The 20,014-nt window shown below is 38.9% G+C and overlaps 1 protein-coding gene across 4 annotated transcripts; it reads left to right on the plus strand.

Moving 5' to 3' along the window:
- Window positions 1-459: 459 nt before the first annotated feature.
- Window positions 460-18,189, plus strand: fbxw12 (F-box and WD repeat domain containing 12). Of its 4 annotated transcripts, none has more exons than XM_052018913.1 (10): window positions 460-720; window positions 3,385-3,422; window positions 7,540-7,703; window positions 8,052-8,176; window positions 9,939-10,148; window positions 12,129-12,290; window positions 14,047-14,260; window positions 15,052-15,230; window positions 15,316-15,446; window positions 16,827-18,188. In XM_052018913.1, exons 1-10 carry the CDS (start codon window positions 613-615, stop codon window positions 16,924-16,926), a joined length of 1,431 nt encoding a protein of 476 aa, XP_051874873.1. In that variant the 5' UTR covers window positions 460-612; the 3' UTR covers window positions 16,927-18,188. The 4 variants fall into 4 exon arrangements, with proteins under 4 accessions (XP_051874873.1, XP_051874876.1, XP_051874874.1 ...); XM_052018916.1 differs by lacking the exon at window positions 7,540-7,703 and adding an exon at window positions 7,416-7,482 and having other exon boundaries at window positions 618-720; window positions 16,827-18,189; XM_052018914.1 differs by having other exon boundaries at window positions 684-720; window positions 7,416-7,703; window positions 16,827-18,187.
- Window positions 18,190-20,014: the final 1,825 nt, after the last annotated feature.

Below are 20,014 nucleotides of genomic sequence, written 5' to 3' on the forward strand. Positions count from 1 at the left end.
TGGAGATTGGTCACTAACCTATTCCCAGAAATGGAGATAGAGAAGTTAAGAAAAAGGAAAAGGAGAGGCAGCAATGGACCGGGAGTGAGAACGGAAGGATATCAGCAGCAAAGCTGATGAAACGTTTTGTGTTCTGCACAAGAGCAGGAAACAACACCAATGCAAACATGAAAGAGCAACAAACTCGGGGGATGGGGATGAGCCGGTGAGTAGCTAACAGAGAGTGGAACTCGTGGCGAATAATATCGTCTTTCGATCTGGTGGCTAAAGACGGGCTCTCCACTGGATGAAGAACTTTTAGATTCAGCAGGGTCTGTTGTGGGGTGGTGCGAAGGCCGGCAGAGTTTGGATGAAGTCACTGCCCCGGGGGTTGCGCAGCCGTTCCCGGCCTTGGCCGTTTGCCCGGCGGGTTGGGCGGGGTCGTTTGGGTGTCGGGATTGGAGCGCTCAGGCGGCGGGCTCCGTCTGATGTTTGTGCCTGTCGGGCTGCCGTAGAGGGTGGGCCGACCGATTGGTCGGCGGCGGTGGTGGGCGGGAGGCGCTGCCGGGGCACTGAGGACTCCTCCCAGCCGGTAATCGGTCCCCACAACGGCGGCCAGCTCCTGCCCCCGGCATGGAGCCGAGCCCGGTCCCGGTCTCCGTCCTCACTCGGGACTGTCTGATCCACGTCTTCACTCTGCTGGAGGCCGATGATCTGAGACGGGCCTCGCAGGTGAACGAGGTAAGCAACCCCACAGCAGGTCGGGCAGCAGCGGTGGGGCAGCAACCTGCAGCGCTTGGGGTCTGAATGTGGTGCCTAGGGACCGTGGCCTCACTTGCTGCAGTGGACACCCCGTGTGAGGGAAAACGCCGAACCCTGGAGCAACTCAGAGGCAGAAGTCAGAGCATTCTGCACCACTCCAGTACAGGATGTTTTCTTCGGGTGTAATGTGTGACCTGCTGTAACTCCATGCCTTGGCATCAGGCTCTGAAGCAAGCTCAGTGAAATAGCCCAACCCAATCTACTCTGCCTATCTTACTTCCAAATGTACAAGAAAACCTAATGCTGGGGTTTCCTACTAAATTATCCTGGCCGATAAATACAGGCATAAGGATGCACAGAAGAAAACGGGAATAGGTCACTTAATCACTCAAGCATTCCCTAGCCATTCAGTATGATAAGTGTTGATCTACCCAAGGCGTGAACTCTCCAACTGTGCCAGTTCCACACAGCTGTATATCTTGGGATGTTTGTTGTGTCCTCCACTGTGAAGACATGCAAAGTCAAGGGTTGTTACCTCTTGCACTAATTCCACCAAGGTATGGATGAGGATCTGTTGCAATCCTGTTTTCTCTGGACTAGATGGAGTTTTTGAACTGAAGAAAAAATGCAGCTAAAATATAGGGAAATTATGACTGAGCTATGTGTTTTTGTATCAAACCTGGAGCCTCTTTGTAGCTTGTATCTAAATCAAGCAATGGCACCAAGGACTGGGAAATTAACAGCTTTGCACAAAAATAGTGCTATGCCTGCTTCTGTTGAAGTTTCTTTGTTGCTCCCAGTTGCTAACCAAAGTAGCCTTCCAACTTAATCATCCGTTTTTTTCCCCCCCATAATTTCCTTACTTCACTTTATACGGCTTGGTGGGACCGATAGTATTTGGTTCCATTTCTTATTTATCTGATTATAGTCAGAACATTGCTCACAATGCTTTTTCTACCTGTCCCTACACAGTCATTGGCCCTTGTTTCCTCTCATCTACGTGCTACCCTCTCGCATTGACACACATGGCATCAGCTTAAATGCCTGCCTGCTAGCTCCATAAAACCTTCACTGACTGAACCATTCTTTGAACAAAATCAACTGATTTGGATGAGCCATTATTTCCTCCAGCTAGATGTTAGGAAGGTCTAAGTTGTCCTCCTTTATGGTTGCTACTGACTCTGTACCCTCTCATTTTCATAGAGATACCTGTAAATCCTTCAGATACAGGGGTTTTAAACTCCCTAGCAGCTGTCCATGAATAAACAAGACTGATATGGCTTTGTTTTCTGCCCCCCCCCCCCCATCTTTACTCATTCCTGTGGCCCCCCCACCCCTTCTCTTTCCCCTTCTCTTTCCCCTTCTCCTGCCCTCATGACCTGCCCATGTACTCCCCACCTGCTTCCCTTTATTCCATAGTCTACTGTCCTCTCCTACAGGATTCCTTCTTGCATCTTCTACCAATCACCTCCCTGCTTCTTACATCTACCCCCCCCCCTCACCTGGACTCGCCTATCACCTGCCAGCCTGTGCTCCTCCCCCTCCCCCAACCTCCTTATTCTGGCTTTCTGCCCTCTTCCTTTCCAGCCCTGATGAAGGGTTTCAACCCGAAGCATCGACTGTTCATATCCCTCCATAGATGCTGCTTGACCTGCTGAGTTCCTCCAGCACTTTCTCTGTGTTGCTTCAGATTCCAGCATCTACAGAATCTCTTGTGTCTTTGTTATGTGGCAGGAATGTTTTTGACATCCTAACCACTTCATGAAAACCACCTGGTTCAGCTTGGGTCACCCACATGCTGTTATTTCAATACCTCTGTTGCTGAAATTCTCATCTGTGCCTTTATTGACTGACTTTTCTCAACAGCAAAAACTTGTAACAATTTTTTATTTCACTACTCTCCTGATTCAGCTCATCTAAAACTCTGCTGAGTGTACTATACTCAGTGATGATTTCTGCTCATCCCTTAAACCTGACACAGTTGTGCTTCATAGACTGTCTCCTAAGATTTAGAATTCTTATCCCTGTGTTCAGTTTACCGATGCTTTTGCTCCATGGTATCTCTAATCTTCAGTCCAGTTTCTCCATTCTTCTACCTTTAACCTGTTGCGCACATGTTGGTCTCCTCATTAGTGATTGTTTTTACAATCAGATCCCCCATACTGTGGAATTTTCCATCTCCCTCTGCCTCTGTAACCACTCCCACCCCCTTTCCTTTAAGATTCTGTATAAAACAGAACTCTAAGCATTTAATAATTTCTTCTAGTACTTGTTGCCTGTTTTGGACTGTAGTTCTTCATCAAAGCCACTATTGTGCTGCATGTTTCTCTTACTTCAAGTCTGGAAGTCGAGACAAAATTCTGAGTGAGAGTTGGATTTACACACCTACTTAAGAGAATTAAAGAGGTAATTCAGAATTGTTTAGTTCCCCTTTGATAATTCTTCTTCCTCAAATTGAGAACTCCTATGATCAAAGAATTTACTGATGACTCCATGGGAAGTATTTCCTGGAATACATTTCTCATGCCAGTTCCAAACTGACCTTACTACTTTACAACAAATTGCAAATTCTGCACACTGTCACTGCCCAATAAATTTTTCCAAATCTCTCAGAGAATAAATATTCACTTCTTGTAATTACAGGCTTGGAATGATGCTGCAGATACTCCCTGGCTGTGGAGGTGAGGCTAATTAATTACTGCTGCCTGTATTGGATAATCTTTATGCTACCTGATGTCCCCTACTTCCGACTGTGCAATTTACTATCATTGGTACAGTTTTCTTGTGCCCTTTTATTGTTTACCTATGACAACTTGTGATTCTTACTATAACTTTTACAATACCCTATTGCAATCTGTATTGTAGATACTGCTTTTTTTTTTACTGCCAATGCAGTAATGTGCATCCCTTTATTTTGTTTGTGTAATGTCCCTTATTGCTGCCTGAATAGTAATTTCTTCTGAATAGAAAGAGAAATTGCATTTGCCTAGTGTTGTGGTTGACATCGAGATGCCCCAAACCCTTTATGAGCAATATGCATTTGAAAGTATAGTTGTCATTGTAATATAAGAAACGTGCCAATAACAATTTGATGCTGGTTTTCATGCTGTTGGTTGAGTGATAACATTGGCCAGGGCTTTGAGGAGAACTCTCCTTTTTTAAACAGGTCTTGTGAACCATTCTATCTACCTGAGAGGGTAGAGGGACTTCTCTCTAAAGGCAGCACCCCCTCAGTACTGCACTGTAGTTCAGATTTTTGTATGCAATTTAGGGTGAAGTTTGAACAGACTTTCTGACTTGGGATGAGAGAGCTACCAACTGAGATGTGACTCACACACTGTCATTGTTGTTTGTTTTGTGAGGTTATTGCATTTGATCAAAAGTGTTGGCAAACAATTATTTTGGAGGAGCCAGTACTGGCAGACAAATTCAATGAGAGAACTTTTCCATCAACCTCCTAGCCCGCGCCTCCGCTCCCAACCCCTCACCTCTCAAAAAAAATACATCTTAGCCATCTTGTGAAATGCTATGCAATTTCCATTTGCTTCTCAAGTAGGTGCTTATTTCTCCAAGTAGGGTTCTGCACCTCCCATAACCAAATTACAAGTTGTATTCCCCATGACTGTAACCTTGTGGTTGTCAGTAGTATCGTTCTTCAAACCATCTTCTCTATTTTCTAGCTTTGGTGCATAACCACACACACCCTGCCATTCCCCCACATTTTAGACTTCAATATGGTTGATGGTAGTATCCTCTTCCAATCTTTATTTTGTAGCTGAGCAAGGTTGCCTCATTTGATTTTATTGTTAATTCTTCTAAAGAAACATCACATTGCTGTTCAATTCCCTTTAACAATATGCAGTGATACATTGATAGATGTCTTGCAGATTGAAAGAGTATTGTTTATTGAAAGAGTAGTTGTGATGGTGGAACTGTACATCATAGCCAGACCATATCCAGCAATGGCTTCTGTTGCACCTCACACCATCACCCCAAGAGCCCATCAAAGGCCCCTTCTGGCTTAATGCCTATGTTTTAATGACGTCTATGTATATATATAAGGCTTTTAAGTAAGTAGTTATTTTCTGCTAATTTTGTCAAGCAACTTTTATTGGAATGGCTTTTTCTCTTCTTCCTTGCACCCTCTTTCTGTTTTATAACTCTTGGTTCCCTGCTGAGGAACGGTTTCATATTTATCGGTGCCTCTTGGTAATTGGGGACATCAGAGATGGCAGTTCAGTAGTAGCAGACATTTAAGGAGATATGTAAATCTCAGTCAAGGTACCTGAAAGTAAACTGCGGGTACAAGCAAGCAAGTAGCAAAAGTTTGGTCTCTTAGAGGTTAAGGTAAGGGAATTAATAATGGGAAATAGAGAAATGGTAGAGGTTCTAAATAATTTTTCATATGGTTGAAGACACTAAAAGTATTTCAATAATTGGTAATCAAGGGGCTGTAGGGAGGGAGGACTTAAAATGATCCCTATCACTTGAGCAAGAAGTACTGGGTGAACTAGTGGGCTAAAGACTGAAGTCCCTGAACCTGGTGGCCTGCATATTAGGGTGTTAGAGGAAGTAGCTACAGAGATAGTGGATGTTTGGTTGCAATCCAACAAAGTTCCCTAAATACTAGTGAGGTCCCATGGGATTAGGAAGACTACAAATGTTGCTCCGATTTTCAAAAGAGAAAGTAGGAAATTATAGAACAGTTAGCCTAACATCTGTCATTGGGGAAAATGCTAGAATCCATTAGAGGCAACAGCGGGACATTTAGAAAATCATAAGTCAATCAAGCAGAGTCAACGTTGATTCATGAAAGGGGAATCGTGTTCGATAAATTTGCTTATAGCTCTTTGAAGAGGTAACAAACAGTAGATAAAGGGGAACCAGTAGTTGTAGTAGATTCAGATTTCAAAAAAAGGCATTTGATAAGGTGCCATGTTACACATTACACAGATGTGCGGGATTGTAGGTAATATACTGGCATGGATGGGGGAATTGGCTAATAAAAAGAAAAAGGCAGGAGGGGTGCAGGGTAACTAAAACTAGACAGCAGAGTTTCAGAATACGGTGTTATCCATTTAAAATGGAGATGAGATATTTCTTCAGAGGGTCATAATTCTTTGGATTTCTCCACCCCAGAGAGCTGTGGATGTAGGGTCATTAATTACATTCCAGGTGGAAACTGACAGACATTTGAACTAGTAGATAATAAAGTGGCAGGGGAAGAGCATGGGAAAATGGTTTTTAGGCCAAGCTTGGATTAACCATCATTTTGTTCTGAGGCAAACCAGGCTTGAGGGGCTGATTGGCCTTCAGTTGCTCTGTTTATATTATCTTAATTGAGATTATCCTTATCTGCCCAGAGGTGGTTGCTAGTTAGTGATCTGAAGCAAAACAAAATGGTTAACTTTTTCCTTTATTAACTTGACGGCAGCTTATGTAGAACAAATGCAACTGCAGCTCAGCTCCTGATTTTAAAAAAAGTATTCTAGTGAAAAGTCATTAACCTGAAATGTTATCTTTTGTTTTCCCTCACCATTGATGCTACCTGGTCTCCTGAGTCCTTTTAAGTATTTTCACCTACTTCTGTGTATGACCTGAAAGCTCAACTAACCTTTACAAAACACTCCTTCATTTTAATTATATGGTAGATTAATATAAATTATGGTATAAAGCAGACAGTTTCTAGATTTTTACTGATATGGAATTGATTGATAATTTATTGAACATTCTTTTGAGCAGTATGAGTGGCACATCAGTACTGTAAAACATGCATCGTAACCTGTGTTGTCTGTTTAAAAATTAATCTTTTAGATGTGTCCCTGACAAGGCCAGCATTTATTGTCCCTTCTTAGTCACCATTGAGAAGATTATGGTGAATTGCCTTCTTGGACAATTGTAGTAGAAATGCTCCCAGGATGGTATTCCATAGGGGTTTCCGTGATCTTGACCCAGTAACAAAGGAAGGGCTCTGCATGTTCAAGTCAGTACCGTGTGCAACTTGGGGAAGTTGTTCCCATGGACTGTTGTCTTTGTCCTTCTGGGTGGTGGCAGCTGTAGATTTGGAAAGTGCTCCTGTGAATGCCTGAGAGAGTTGTTGCAGTGCATCCTGTGGATGGTACACACTGAAGCCACTGTTCACCATTCATACATGTTTAGAATGTTGGATGAAATGCCAATCAAGTAGACTGCTTTGTTCTGAATGTTACCAAGCTTTTGCAGTTACCATTGCATCAAACAAGGCAAAGTGGAGCGTATTCCATTACAATTCTGCTTTGTAAGTAACGGAAAAGGCTGAATTATTTTTCATTAAGAAATCTTGTGAGTAAAATGTATCATGCATAGTCAGAACCCTGTATTCATCCATATATTGTGGAAAGCACGTGTGTAATGTTTAATAAACTCTCAATATACAGAACTATTGTGAGAGACATGAAGGAGGAACAGTGGAACAAAAACACCAAAGCCTTATTTTTGGAATTAAAATAACTAACAGAAAACTTTGAGTGACTGAGCTGTACAGGTGATACCTGTGTTATGGCTACTTAGGTAATGGAAATTTGCCCTTACAATTTGAAAGCAGAGTAAAGTTCACTCTCACAGAATTTATGTGGGGGGAATAAAAAAGTAAAAACACAATGTATTCTTCAACTTGCTTTTCTTAACTCGTGCAGATGACGCAGCCGCGGCTTCATGTTACAGAAAATCACAATAAGGACCATTTTCCAGAACCCCCCCCTGGTAAGGAGAGCCTCACGCATGCTAATATTTCATGTTTATCCACATTTGAATGTATAGAAGACTGTGTTTGGAGCGATGGATCTTCTGCAATCTTTCCAAAGTGGATGATGGAATAAACTCCTGGAAAAGGTATTACTTACATCGTTCCAAATTAGAACAGCACATGGCATCGGGGTGTAGCACAACTGACTATACCTGCACAACCTTCAGGGGTCACAGTGGTAAGTAGCAAATAGCTTGATTTGTTATTGTAAGAGACAATTTTTAATTTATTTGTTCGTTTTTAGAGTATAAAGTGTGAACTCCTGGGCAGTGACCAGGTTGGTCCGGTGCTACCTGCAATGAGGAGTAAAAGCCATTGCGTATGGGAATTTGGAACAGCTTGGTATTTTGGCACCATGACTAAACTACTTACATTAGCCAGGATGGGTTGAAGTTAGCACTGTAGACTCAAAAAAAAAATGAAGTGCATTGCTACAAAGAAAAATAATCCACATGTTACTTGTAAACAGCCACTTGTCTCGAAAGGAATATTATTCATGTCCTTATCTCTGTTTTCATCTTTGAAGGTAGGATCACTGGATTGCAGTACTGGAGTAATCCTGACAATCAGTTTGATGCTTCTAAAATCTGGAGATCTGTGGTTTGTACAACATCTACAGACTGTACATTGCGAGCATGGAGCATTCGAGAGGTTGGCACATTCTATTAAAAATCCATTGAATGTAATCAGTTACTCTTCGGAATTACTACTCTAAATGCATTCCCAAGGATGATGGTGTTAAAATGGGTAATTTTAGAATATATAGAGAGAATCATTACTAACAGCTCTGCTGAGCCTGGAATGTGGTGCAAATCTCTGCCCTCCCCACTGCTGTGCTGCAACATATTGCCTTTTAAGTTGTATTGCTGTGGCAAGAACCTGGTCATTAGAACCCGGTAGCAGTACGGCTACTCAACACTGAGGTGTGGGGCTCGGGCTACGTCTGCTGGTCTGTGCTGTCAGTCCACCTGGATCTCATGGTCTCCTCACCACAACCTGTTGGATGCAGTAGAAGTTGTAGTCTCTTTGGCTGCACAGCTCTCTCCAGCCCATTGAGCATGTTAAAATAGATAAATCGTTGGACTCAGAGTGCAGCCAAACAAAGACGGGGGCGTGGGAGGAACACCAGCTTCCATCATATCCGGCAGGTGATAAGAGAGACTGTAGGATCCGGGTGGTCTGAAAACACATGGAGCAAGTGCTGCCAATCCCCAACAGTGGCCCATGTGTGAAACACTGAACCCCACATCATAGCACCCAGTGGTCGCACCCCTTGCCCGGGCTCTTGAAGGCAGCCTCTCCACACCAACCTGAGGTCCATTCTTTACTATGGGATTGCCAGCTGAGGTCAAGGGTTTGCACAAAGGTTTTAACAAAGCAATGTGCAACAACTGGGAGGGCAGGGATTCGCATTAGGTTTCCAGCATTCAGGTTTCCGGCACAGCAGTGGGATGGCAGGAGTTTGCACCAGGTTCCCGGGACAATGCACAGCTCAAGCAAGTGACTTTTTTTTAAAAGTTTTTGGGATATGAACCTGTGCATGTTTGGTATGGATGACCAACAGCATGAAAAAGAATTTAGATTCATTAGAAAAGTCCAACGTTAATTGTCAAACATCAAAATGTACAAAATGATAAACCTAATTTCATAAATGCTTTGGCCCTTTTCTCTCCCAATATCTCAACCAGAAACAATGGAATTGCTGTAGTTTACAAACTTTCAGGTGCCACTGTAGCGCATAAACTTATGTCTGTCACTTTCTGTGTCAGTTGTCATAAGTATGTATATTCTATTCTAAATGCAAAGATTAGGCTCTGCTACTTTGTGAAACTAATGGGGATGAACTATCATTGCTAAATTTCAAAAGACATGTAGGGGCAACATAAGGGATTTGGAGAATACAGTGGTTGTACATTTTTATTCTTTTGGAACTAAGAGATTTTAAAAGTTAGACTGAATCTCCTTAAAAGGAATATTAGAAGAGGTGATCATTTGTATCTTTAAAATAATAAACGGATTAAATGTTGATATTCGGGGATACTGAGAAAGATCAAAGTTACGATATGACTATGGATTAAACTTCAAGTGAAGAGTCACTTTATATTGAGAGTTTCAACCCAGTTACCCTTCAGTGTTAACAACTGCTCCACTGAAGCATACAGAATAAAATCCATTATTTCAGCTCAGCCAGAAAAGGAAAGAAACACAAAATGTAGCTGTGTGGTTGAACTAAATAGTTTAATCCTTTACATTTGTGATAATATTCTCTTGAAATTGATTTTGTAATTTCCAAATAAGTTTAAACATGCAGAAAGCTTTTTTAAAACTGTATTAAAGAGCTTTGGCTGGAGGACTCATTTACTTGTATTTCATTGCATCACCAACATGTCAGTAATGATCCTTTATTTCAAAGGGTAAGCAACTGTGGTCAACATCAGTACAAGAAGAACCTTTGGTGAAACTATTAACTCTTCCACAACAAGGCCTTGTGATTACTGCAGACTCCAAAGGAAATATTAAACTCTGGAATGGACAAACTGGAGAGGAACTGGCTGTTTTTGCAACTTCATGTACAGTTTGTAATTTGGTGACCTACAACATAGCTAACCAGCACTGCCTAACTGTATGTGGATCATATATTTAATCATCTTAGTGTCCTAAAAGTATGGAATATGCTTATCAGCTGTGTATTGCTATAGTCATAGATAAGAAAAAGTTCAATCAGATGTCAATTTTTTTAAGCAGCAAATTATTTGCCATTTTATTTGAAGTAGATTATTCTTAGTAGTTCTATTTGACCTTTTCTACTAACACATACTATCCATGGTTATTTTGTTCCTACAGTGGAATTAGATCAGGAAAGTTTCATATGGTTATGATCAACAGATATAGTTAAATGCAGTGGAACTGACACTACCCTTAAAAGGAAAATCACCCATTGCATGTAACTACTGATATTTAGTTCCCTCTATTTCAGTGGAATATTGGGAAGTCATCAGCAGTAGCTGATACTCTCACACATTTAATGGTAGCAACTAAAGAGGAATTTCTCTCCTGATGTGATAGTCCAGCTAAGAAGTTGTGACTTTGATTGTCAAATAAACAAAGCGTTCAGAATGTTAGGAATATTGTTTCTTTGCCAATGGGTTTTAGACAACAAAGCATTCTGCTATGTGTTTGATGTTTGTCTTGCCTAACTTGCAAAAAGTTGTGATGCATGCAAGGATAATAGGATAGTGTGCTTCACAGATGACTGGAGGGTATAGAGTTGATTCATAGGCAGAAAATGGAACACAAGTAAACTTTGATCTCATTCCCAGTAGAGGGAATGTGGCACCATTTCACTTGAGGTCATAATATGGGCCATGGACACTGTGGATGTTGAAAAACAGAAATTGAAACAGAATCTGCTTTAGCTGCTGGAAACACTCAGCAGGTCAGGCAGTGGAGAAAGAAACAGTAAACTTTTCAGGCCAATGACTTTCAACGATCTGAAACAAATGGCATTGTCTCCTAATGTCAGTTTCTGAGCTAAAATGTCTGATAAATTGAAGCTAGTTTACACTAGTCCAAATTACTTTTGCTGTTTTGGAAGTATTGCAAGTGAACTGTCAAATGGGCATTTTTCTTTGTGATTTTTATTGTTAATAGATATAACTAATCTCCCATGGTTGTTCTCATGGGGAGCAGTAGTAATATCTCTATCATCAGTGGTGAAAATTGTTGTCATTCGGGGTGTGGAAAGACCACAAGATCAAGGGGCAGAGGCCTGAAAGGAAATACAAAATCATACACGTGAAATGATTACAACCTCATTGGGGATGGAGTTAATACTGTAACTAGAGGGTGCTAAGAAATTGAGAGACCTGCACAAGAGAAACTTGATTGTAGTGAAGATACAGTTGTAAAGTTTTAATCTTTTTATTGTGAAACGTGCATGTGGAAATTAATATTATTGGGTATGAAAAGATCATGTTGGCTTTTGCTAACATGGATACTTAGTTGAGATCGAGACATCTGTCTTGTCATTTAGACAAATTTAAAGTGTGAACCATTGCTAAAGGCCACACTTTTGATCCAAACATTAGAAATGCAATACTTATTAAGAGCACTGAAAAATTGATTCATATAATAATGGTAAAAATGTATTTATTCCATATTTATATTATTTTACAACATGGTATTTCCACAATTGACTGCTGCAGTTTTAGAAGTACTGTTGTTAAAATTTATTCCACTTCAGACACCACAACACAATGACTTTGGGTTGAGATCAGCGTCATTTGTGTTCATCACGATTCTGTTGTAAATCTAGAAAACCCCTTGTTTCATCATTATTGATTTTTCAGAATATACTTGGGGATTTTTTTTTTTGCTATTTCTGTTCTAACACTTCCTCGTGAATGCTTTGAATTCCATATACTACTAAGGAAATGTACCCCAATTATTTTGTGTCTTGAATTCACTGATTCCACCATAACAAATATAGTGAAATTATAATTTCAAATTTGCTCTTGGCAGAATAGGAATGCAATGTTCAGTTAAAATTAGATTTAAAGAAAGTAGCATCTATTAATGTAGTGTTCAATATTTTTCATTGCAGGTGGGAACAGGGGGAGGAGCACTTATCACATTAACCGTTCTTAATCTCAGCCAGATCTCTCGCTTATCGCTGGTTGATGGTAAACCAGTGGATTTTTTACTGGTATCACCAGATCATCAATGGATCATTGGTGGTACAAAAAGTAATGATGTCTCTGCTAAGGTAAACATATACTTCACAACTTTTTAGATTTTTACCCATGTAAAATTATGTAATATTAAATATAATGCTTCTGTGAAACATGGAACATTCTGAAGTACTGTTGAAATCCAACCTATTGCTTAACCATTGCATTATACTTCTGCACACATTGATCCACAGCAGTCTGTAATCCATTAGTTTAACTGAGAAGTATAGTGAAAATAAGATTTAAGATTAGAGAAATGTTTAAATTGCTCTTCTGAAATCAATTTAGAAAATAAACTCCTAATCCATGACTGCTTGCATGCATATCTAGAACATGATTATTATTAGACTGTGTGTGTGTAGCAGTGCCACATGGTTCTTGTATCGGCATGTTGTGCTCTATAGGCAGAATCAGCATCTGAAATTTAATAAATCTTAATATAAAAGCAAAGTGTAACAGATGGTGGAAATCTGAAAGAAAAACAAAAAAAAAGTACTGGAAATAATCAGTAGGCCAGGCAGTTCTGAGGGTAGAAACAGAATTAATGTTTCAGCTCAGTGACCTTTCATCAGAATATTTCCTGCTTATGCTGGGCTGTGCTTTGCTTCTAATACAATAGTTCATTGGTTATTAAATTGGTTATGAAGGGCTTTGAGTTGTCCACAAGAATTATAGAAGTTCCAAGTTTATTCTGTTATTACTCAAACTAAAATGGAACAGAATGCAAATTCATTTTCATATTTCAGTAGTAGTGGCAATGGATAAGTAGGATTAGAGAGGTAAATGCATGACTCAAAGCTTGGTGTGGGAGAAATGGGACACTGGCACCACTATTGGGGAAGGAGAGAGCTGTTCCATTGGAATGGGCTCCACCTAAATCATGCTGGACAAGTGTCCTGGGTGAGCAGGTTGTCCTCTTAAGAGATTATATTTCCTTGGAGTTTAGAAGAATGAGGGGTGACCTTATTCATCCATATAAGATCCTAAGAGGGCTTGACAAGGTGGATGTTGGGATGTTTTCACCAGTCTTGAACAAGGGGAGCATAACTACAAGGGACTGCCCATTTAAAACTGAGATATGTAGAAGTTTCTTCTCACAGAGGGTGGTGAATCTCTAGAATTCTTTGCCCTCGTGGGTGGTAAAAGCTGGATCATTAGAAGTACTTAAAGTGGTGATGGATAAGCATTTGATGGAGGGGTATGGAGTAATTGCACAGAAGAGGTTTTGAGGCCAGCATAGATCAGCCATGATCACATTAAACAATGGAGCAGTCATGAAGGGCCTGATAGCCTACTCCTGCTCCTAATTTCTTATGTTCTCAGTAAGTTTAGTCTGTTATTTGGAATGCTACAAAGACCTTGAAATAGAAAATTAACCTATTTTCTCTTAAGGTCGCATCCATTTCATTGATGCACAGAAATATCACAAAGCTTAGTCGAGCGTCCTCATCTTTTGATGTTGCATTGTGTACAATTTCCCATTTCCAGGTAGTCAGAGAGATGACCCAGCAAATTAATTTACGAAGTTCCCCTTGGTTCTTTCTGAACTTGGTTAAATTGGATCTCTGGCTTTGTGGTGAAGTGTTTTTATTTTTTTAAAAAATTATAAAACCAATCATAACAGCATAAGGTATTTTAAAGAAAATTGTATATCAACCAACACGTTATTTTCCACACTAGACAAATACTGTGATGGATTAGGAGCCATTTTTATTAAATTAAATATACAACTAAATGCACATTGTCCAATAGTAGGAACAAAGCCACTAAACCAAGCTGCATTCCTTACAGGTATTGCGGACAGAATGTTTAATGGATCATTTTGATGATGACAGATTGGCAACAGATTCCCTACAAATACACAACTGCTACACAGCTTGCTGGTTACCTAAAGCACCATCCAGATTGGTTACTATGACCAACGCCAATGCTATGGTTTTTCAAAAAAGTATCATAACTCTTGATATCATACGTCAAAAAAGAAAACATCAACTAGAAATACAAGGTATTAAGATTTTTTCCATGGCATAAGAATATGAAATGACATTAAAACCCTACTTATAAGTTTTAATCTACTTGTAAACATTGGGCTTCGAATGCTGATGGATTATTTTAAAATTATTTTTATCATTCAGCAAATTTCTGCTTGGTTTTAGTCAAATTCAGTAGGTCTCTTTACAATTGTATGTACCTGTATGTGTGAGTTCAAATCATCTGTACATTGAGATCAATCTCAAACCTTCAGATTAGCTAATTAGTGTACTACAGCAATCCCCTGTGATATTTGTTCCATCCAAATTAGCATTTATTAGGATAAATGATCTCAAACAGAAGGCAGTTGGGATACTGTAATTAGCTCCAATGCCAACTGTAATAAAATTTTAAAATTCCCTTTCCTAACATAATATGAACATACATTTGGAAGTTGGGTGAATACACTAATGTAATCACTGGTAAGGTATTACATTCATTGCCAAATATTCTGCCTTACTCTTTTATGGTTCATACATGAAAATTGTGCATATTAATGAGGTACTGGGTGGGGCCTATGCACTTGGATTCAAGCCCAGTATTTATCATGACCAGTTTGATCTTGCAGCTGTTCAAATTTCAGCATGATTTATAATTTCATAAAGCTGCCAAAACTTTAATGTCCATCATTCAGATTTATTTGCTAAATAAATATATGCATTTAGGACCTTTTTTGTAAGTTCCATTCCTTGCCAATAATTGATACTTTGAATACTGCAGTTTGAGCTGTAATGCACTTTATCATTTGACATTTAATTTTGAAAGGTGAACAGGTTGGAAATTTCACTTATGAAGAGGCTGGCTGGAATGATGCACTTCTGGAAGGCCATGGGATGAATACAGTTATTATTGCACACCAGACAGAAATGAAACTGTTTTCCATTGATGGGGTACACCTTGCCAGCTTTCATGACCACAAGGGTACTATCAGTGGAATTTCTGTGGTATGTTAATTATTATCCAACAGATTACATAAAGTAGTGGTGTTAATTTGAAACCTTTTTCACTTTTTTTTATTTTCCCAAAAAGGATCCTTTTCGTGTAGTTACTGCCTCAATGGATTTGTCTCTTAGAGTATATACATGGAAAAGGCAGCCAAACAAATGTCTCAGTCTTGAAAGCAATTACCATTTACTCGGAGGATCCCACATGAGGTCCAGGTATGGCCTTATTTCCCTGTATTCCATGGTTAACAATGAGGAATGATAGTATGTGGCAGTGTTACAAGGCTTGGGGGTGGGCAGAGGATGGTAAGCGATGGGAGAGTGTGACCAAAAAGAAATTCCAGAACCATATTTTAGGAGACTTTTAATATTTAAATCCATCAGCCTTACTCTAGAAAATTTAAATTTCTATTGTGGAGGAAATAAACCCCTTCTGTTTGTGATGCAGTAAAGACAATTTATTAAGTTATGCTTCATCAAGTTTTGGGGCACTGGGTCTTGAAGGTTAGAATTTCTGTGGTGCCAGAAATAAGATAGGGGTGACAGTCTCAAAGAAATGTATTTTGTAGGGCTTGGAGGTAAAAATATTGGATCATTAAAATTCTAGTTGCACAAAACTGAGCTTGGGAGGCAGGGTATAGGGTGTTTTTAAAAGAAAAAATCACAAAGATAAACAGGATATCTTTATAGTGGTCAATACTGAAGCCCACAAAAGTCTGGTAAATCAATGACCAGACAGCACAGTAAGAATGGTAGGATTGTCAGTGATCACTGAAGCTAACAAAGTTGTTATTTTGGAAAGGATTAAACTTTAGCACATGCTAGCTGTGATAAATATGGCACAGGAATCTATTCCAGATACAGTATTAGGTCCAAAGTAGAATTTAAATCATTGCCTTGTAAATAGACCAGTATTCTCCACCATTAAAGGTAGGTAATAGAAAGGCAGAGGAGATTTATCAGGGTATTTCCCGGATGGAGCATTTCAGTTATGAGGCTTCCCCATGGTAGAAATGTCTAAAAGCTGGAGGGCATAGGTTTTGGATAAGATGTATAGGGGGGATCCAGTGAAGCATTTTATTCACCCAGAAGGTCTGAGTGGGTGGTGGAGGCAGGTGCTTTCGCATTTAAGCATCTAGATGAATACTTTAATTACCAAGAGTTGGTAAATGGGATTAATGCAGATGGATAGAGGCACCATGTTACAAGGGTGGGGTTGCATTCCTAGAAAATGAGCAGTATCTTGATTTTTCATAATGCAATGCTATACTATCTGTGCATGGCAAGAAACAAGAGTTGAAGAAAAATAAATTTATCTTTTTTCACACATTCCATGAAAGCATATTTTGTGTATCTCAAATTTTTGGGTAGTAATTTGTTAATTTTATGAGAGCAAATTGCCATAACCCGAATGGTCATAATGCAGGGTTCACCTGTACTTGATGGATATGAACATGGTGGGCTGAAGGGCCTGCTTCTATGTTGTATGATCAAATGACTCAAATAACAAACCAGAGGGAACTAAATGATTCATTTTAAAGACTTAAATAAAATTTGGTTGTAAGAAGCTTAAAAATATGAACTTTGTTTTCACAGGGGTTTCACAAGTGTTGTCTGTGACTATGTAAGCATAGTCGGTGCTGTTGAAACAAATGATGGAAAAGATGTTCTAAAAGCATACAACTTCAATGTGTAAGATACTCTCCTATCACAAAGCCTTGCTGCACACTGAATAGTGTGGCATCATTTACTATTTTTATTAATTCATTTGCAAAGTAGTTGAAAAATGAATGCTACAAAATCAGCGCTTTCATGTAAAATGTGCAAAGCAGGTACATTTTGTTATCACAGATTCAACTGTATTTTAGAAACTCTAAAGTTTTTGTGTAAGATTAAGTGTCAATATTTTCCTTTGTTCCTTCCTTATTCCAATCTTTCTACCTCTAACCTAATTGGCATGCTGGTTTCTTTTCTCATTCCATAAATCTAATTGGTGCATAGTGGTGTTTGAAAATGTGAATGTGGATTTTAAAAAGGGATTATCAGCACAGAAATCAGTGCAAGTGAGTATGCACAGATTTAAAAATGGAAAGAAAAAGACTTGAAAGCAAGTTAGGGTATGCCTAGCAGTTTTGTATGAGACCTGATGGTGCAGTGGTAAAAATTCTGACCAGAAGATATCAGAAAGTGGTCAAGACCAGAGTAAAAACAGGCTAGAAATGTCAAGAGATGAATTAAACTGGATAGATTTAGCAACATTATAGAATGGGAAATAGATAATTTTATTATTGGATTGGATATGTAGATGAAAGTTGGACATCAAGCACAGCACCAAGGTTGTGAACCATGGGGCTCAACTTCAGACAACTCTGATTTTCTGGTTACAATCAAGAACAGAACCAACCAAAGGCAGGATCGTCCAGCTAGATACGCTTGTGGTCTATCTGACTGTATTCTCAACTATTTTCCCACTTATTCCCTTTCTCACCCCTTTCTGTCTACCTTTTAAATATTCAACAACTCACTTGAAGTAGAAGTGCAAAGGTTCATTACTCCCAGAAAATGTTTTGCTTCATCTCTATTTAAAAATATTTGCCCATTCAAGATGGACTTTCTTGTCATCGAGAATCTAGAACTAGAACCATCAAGAACCCTCAGGATCTATATATTTTGATTGAGTCACTTTTCATGGATACAAACCTAACAAAATCAGGTTTTCCTCCTACAAGAAAATGCCCATTCCAGGTATGAATCTAGTAAACCTTTCAACTGTTTCCAATGTATTCGCATATTTTCTTAAACAGATACACTCGTACATACTATGCTAACAGTTGTTTTGCCAGTACCCTACACAATTGAAACAATCTCTGTACTCCTGTTTTTGGTTTCCCTGGCAATAAATGACAGCATTCTGTGGTTTTCCTAATTGTTTGCTGTATCTGCATTCTAGCATTGTTGTAAATCATGCACCAGGACTCCCAGATCCCTCTACATCTTATAGCCTGCAATCTTTCATAATTTAGATAATTTTCAATTTCCTTCCAAAAAGGACATTTGTACTTGATTTGCTAGATTTTGCCCAGTCATTTTAATTCATTTAAGGATAGAGATAGGTCAAGTGACAGGGCAAAAGATCTGGGAAATCAGGTGTTTTAGTGGTGGAGGAAGAGATGCAATTTCTCATTCATATGCAATAAATTTGAGGATTCCAGGTGGAAAATGGAAGATTAAAAATGCAGAGATGAGTGTTTAAGTAACACTGACTGCCTATTGATGTACCATTCCAGCAAAACCTAGGTCGTGTTTTACTACATCCTCCAAATCAATCATTCTCAGATCCTATCTATTGCAAACTTGCAGAGCTGAAGTCAAATTTTTGAAGTTGTTCATTATGACTCAAGCAGTAAATGTGGTCCAGCTATTTTTTTTAAAATAGCCTTACACCCAACAATCATAAAATGCATTCCTAAGTTAATCTTGTTATAGCAGAACACCTTGTCCTGCTATTGTTGAAAACATGCTATTCTTTACAAATCACACAAAAGAAACAATTTTTTAAAGAAAAATTTATTGAAAAATCCTGAAATTAAAATTTACAGTAAACAGGACAAAATAGAAATTTTTCAAAAGGTGGTATAAAGTTCCTCCCATCAATATTCAACAAAAGAGAAATCAATGAATTTAATAAAATCAGAATACTATTAAAAATGCAGTTTTGTTTAAATATATCCAGAAATTCACATAGACCAGAATCTATATTGTTATACATCACCTTTTATAAAGTAACTATATATTTATAAAGATCCTTCAGATCTGTAAATTTATGGCAGTGTGCATGATGCCCTAGGAAAGGCAGCAAGTTGTATAGTTATCTCCTTTGGGCCAAAATCTCTGTCCTCAAACTATGCAACCTACTACCTCTACCCAGGAGCTCACCATATTATCCACATAGATCATGTTGCAGTTTTCTCCCCCCTGTAATGGAAAGTTAATGAACTATTTTAAAGTAAATTTATTATGTAGTGAAGTTATCTTCCTTGTTGCCTGAGGGATATCCCCATTTCTTTCTAAAATTCACTGCTATCAAGACAGACAACTCTAGAGCTGCATTACAGAAGCGTATTATAATTGAGACATTATTTACAAGAGCCAAAAATACTAAGTTCTCCCCACTCCCCATCTTTTTTTTCCTCCTGTACTGAAGGCTCCAAATCCTTGATATACAAGTTCATGAATGAATAATCATCCTCTGGTATTTTGCCAGACTAGTTGTGTGAGTGTCCAATTGTAGGTGCTATTCTAATGAAGACCAATCCTACCTTCAAGTTATCCATGCATGCACTTTTCAAAGCAGGACTCACTGATCAGCAGCAGGAACCTCCCCTGCTCATTTACTCTTAAACCCAGCAGTATTGAACCCAATTGCAGTATGAAGACTACCATCTTGACCAGAGGTAAGTGAATAAACAAGACTGATATGACTGAAGAGTGCTGGAATCTGTTAACTAGGTATTTCACATAAATGCAAAGACTCCTCCAAATGTATTCTAAAAGGACAAAATATATTGATCAATATTCAATTTAACAGAAAATTAAGAGGCTTCAGATAATAGAAAATTAGAGCCATTTCAATAAGGTAACAGACAAAACAATTCAAATAACGCGAAAGATTTGGTAGTCTACAGTTTTCACACTTTTACCATTTGGATAAAAGTAATCTAAAATATACATGTGTTGAAAATAATGTAATTAGCTGGAATACAGAGTAATTAGAATATACAAAC

This window comes from Pristis pectinata, chromosome 6 (genome assembly GCF_009764475.1).
Source record: "Pristis pectinata isolate sPriPec2 chromosome 6, sPriPec2.1.pri, whole genome shotgun sequence".
In the NCBI taxonomy this organism is placed as follows: domain Eukaryota; kingdom Metazoa; phylum Chordata; class Chondrichthyes; order Rhinopristiformes; family Pristidae; genus Pristis; species Pristis pectinata.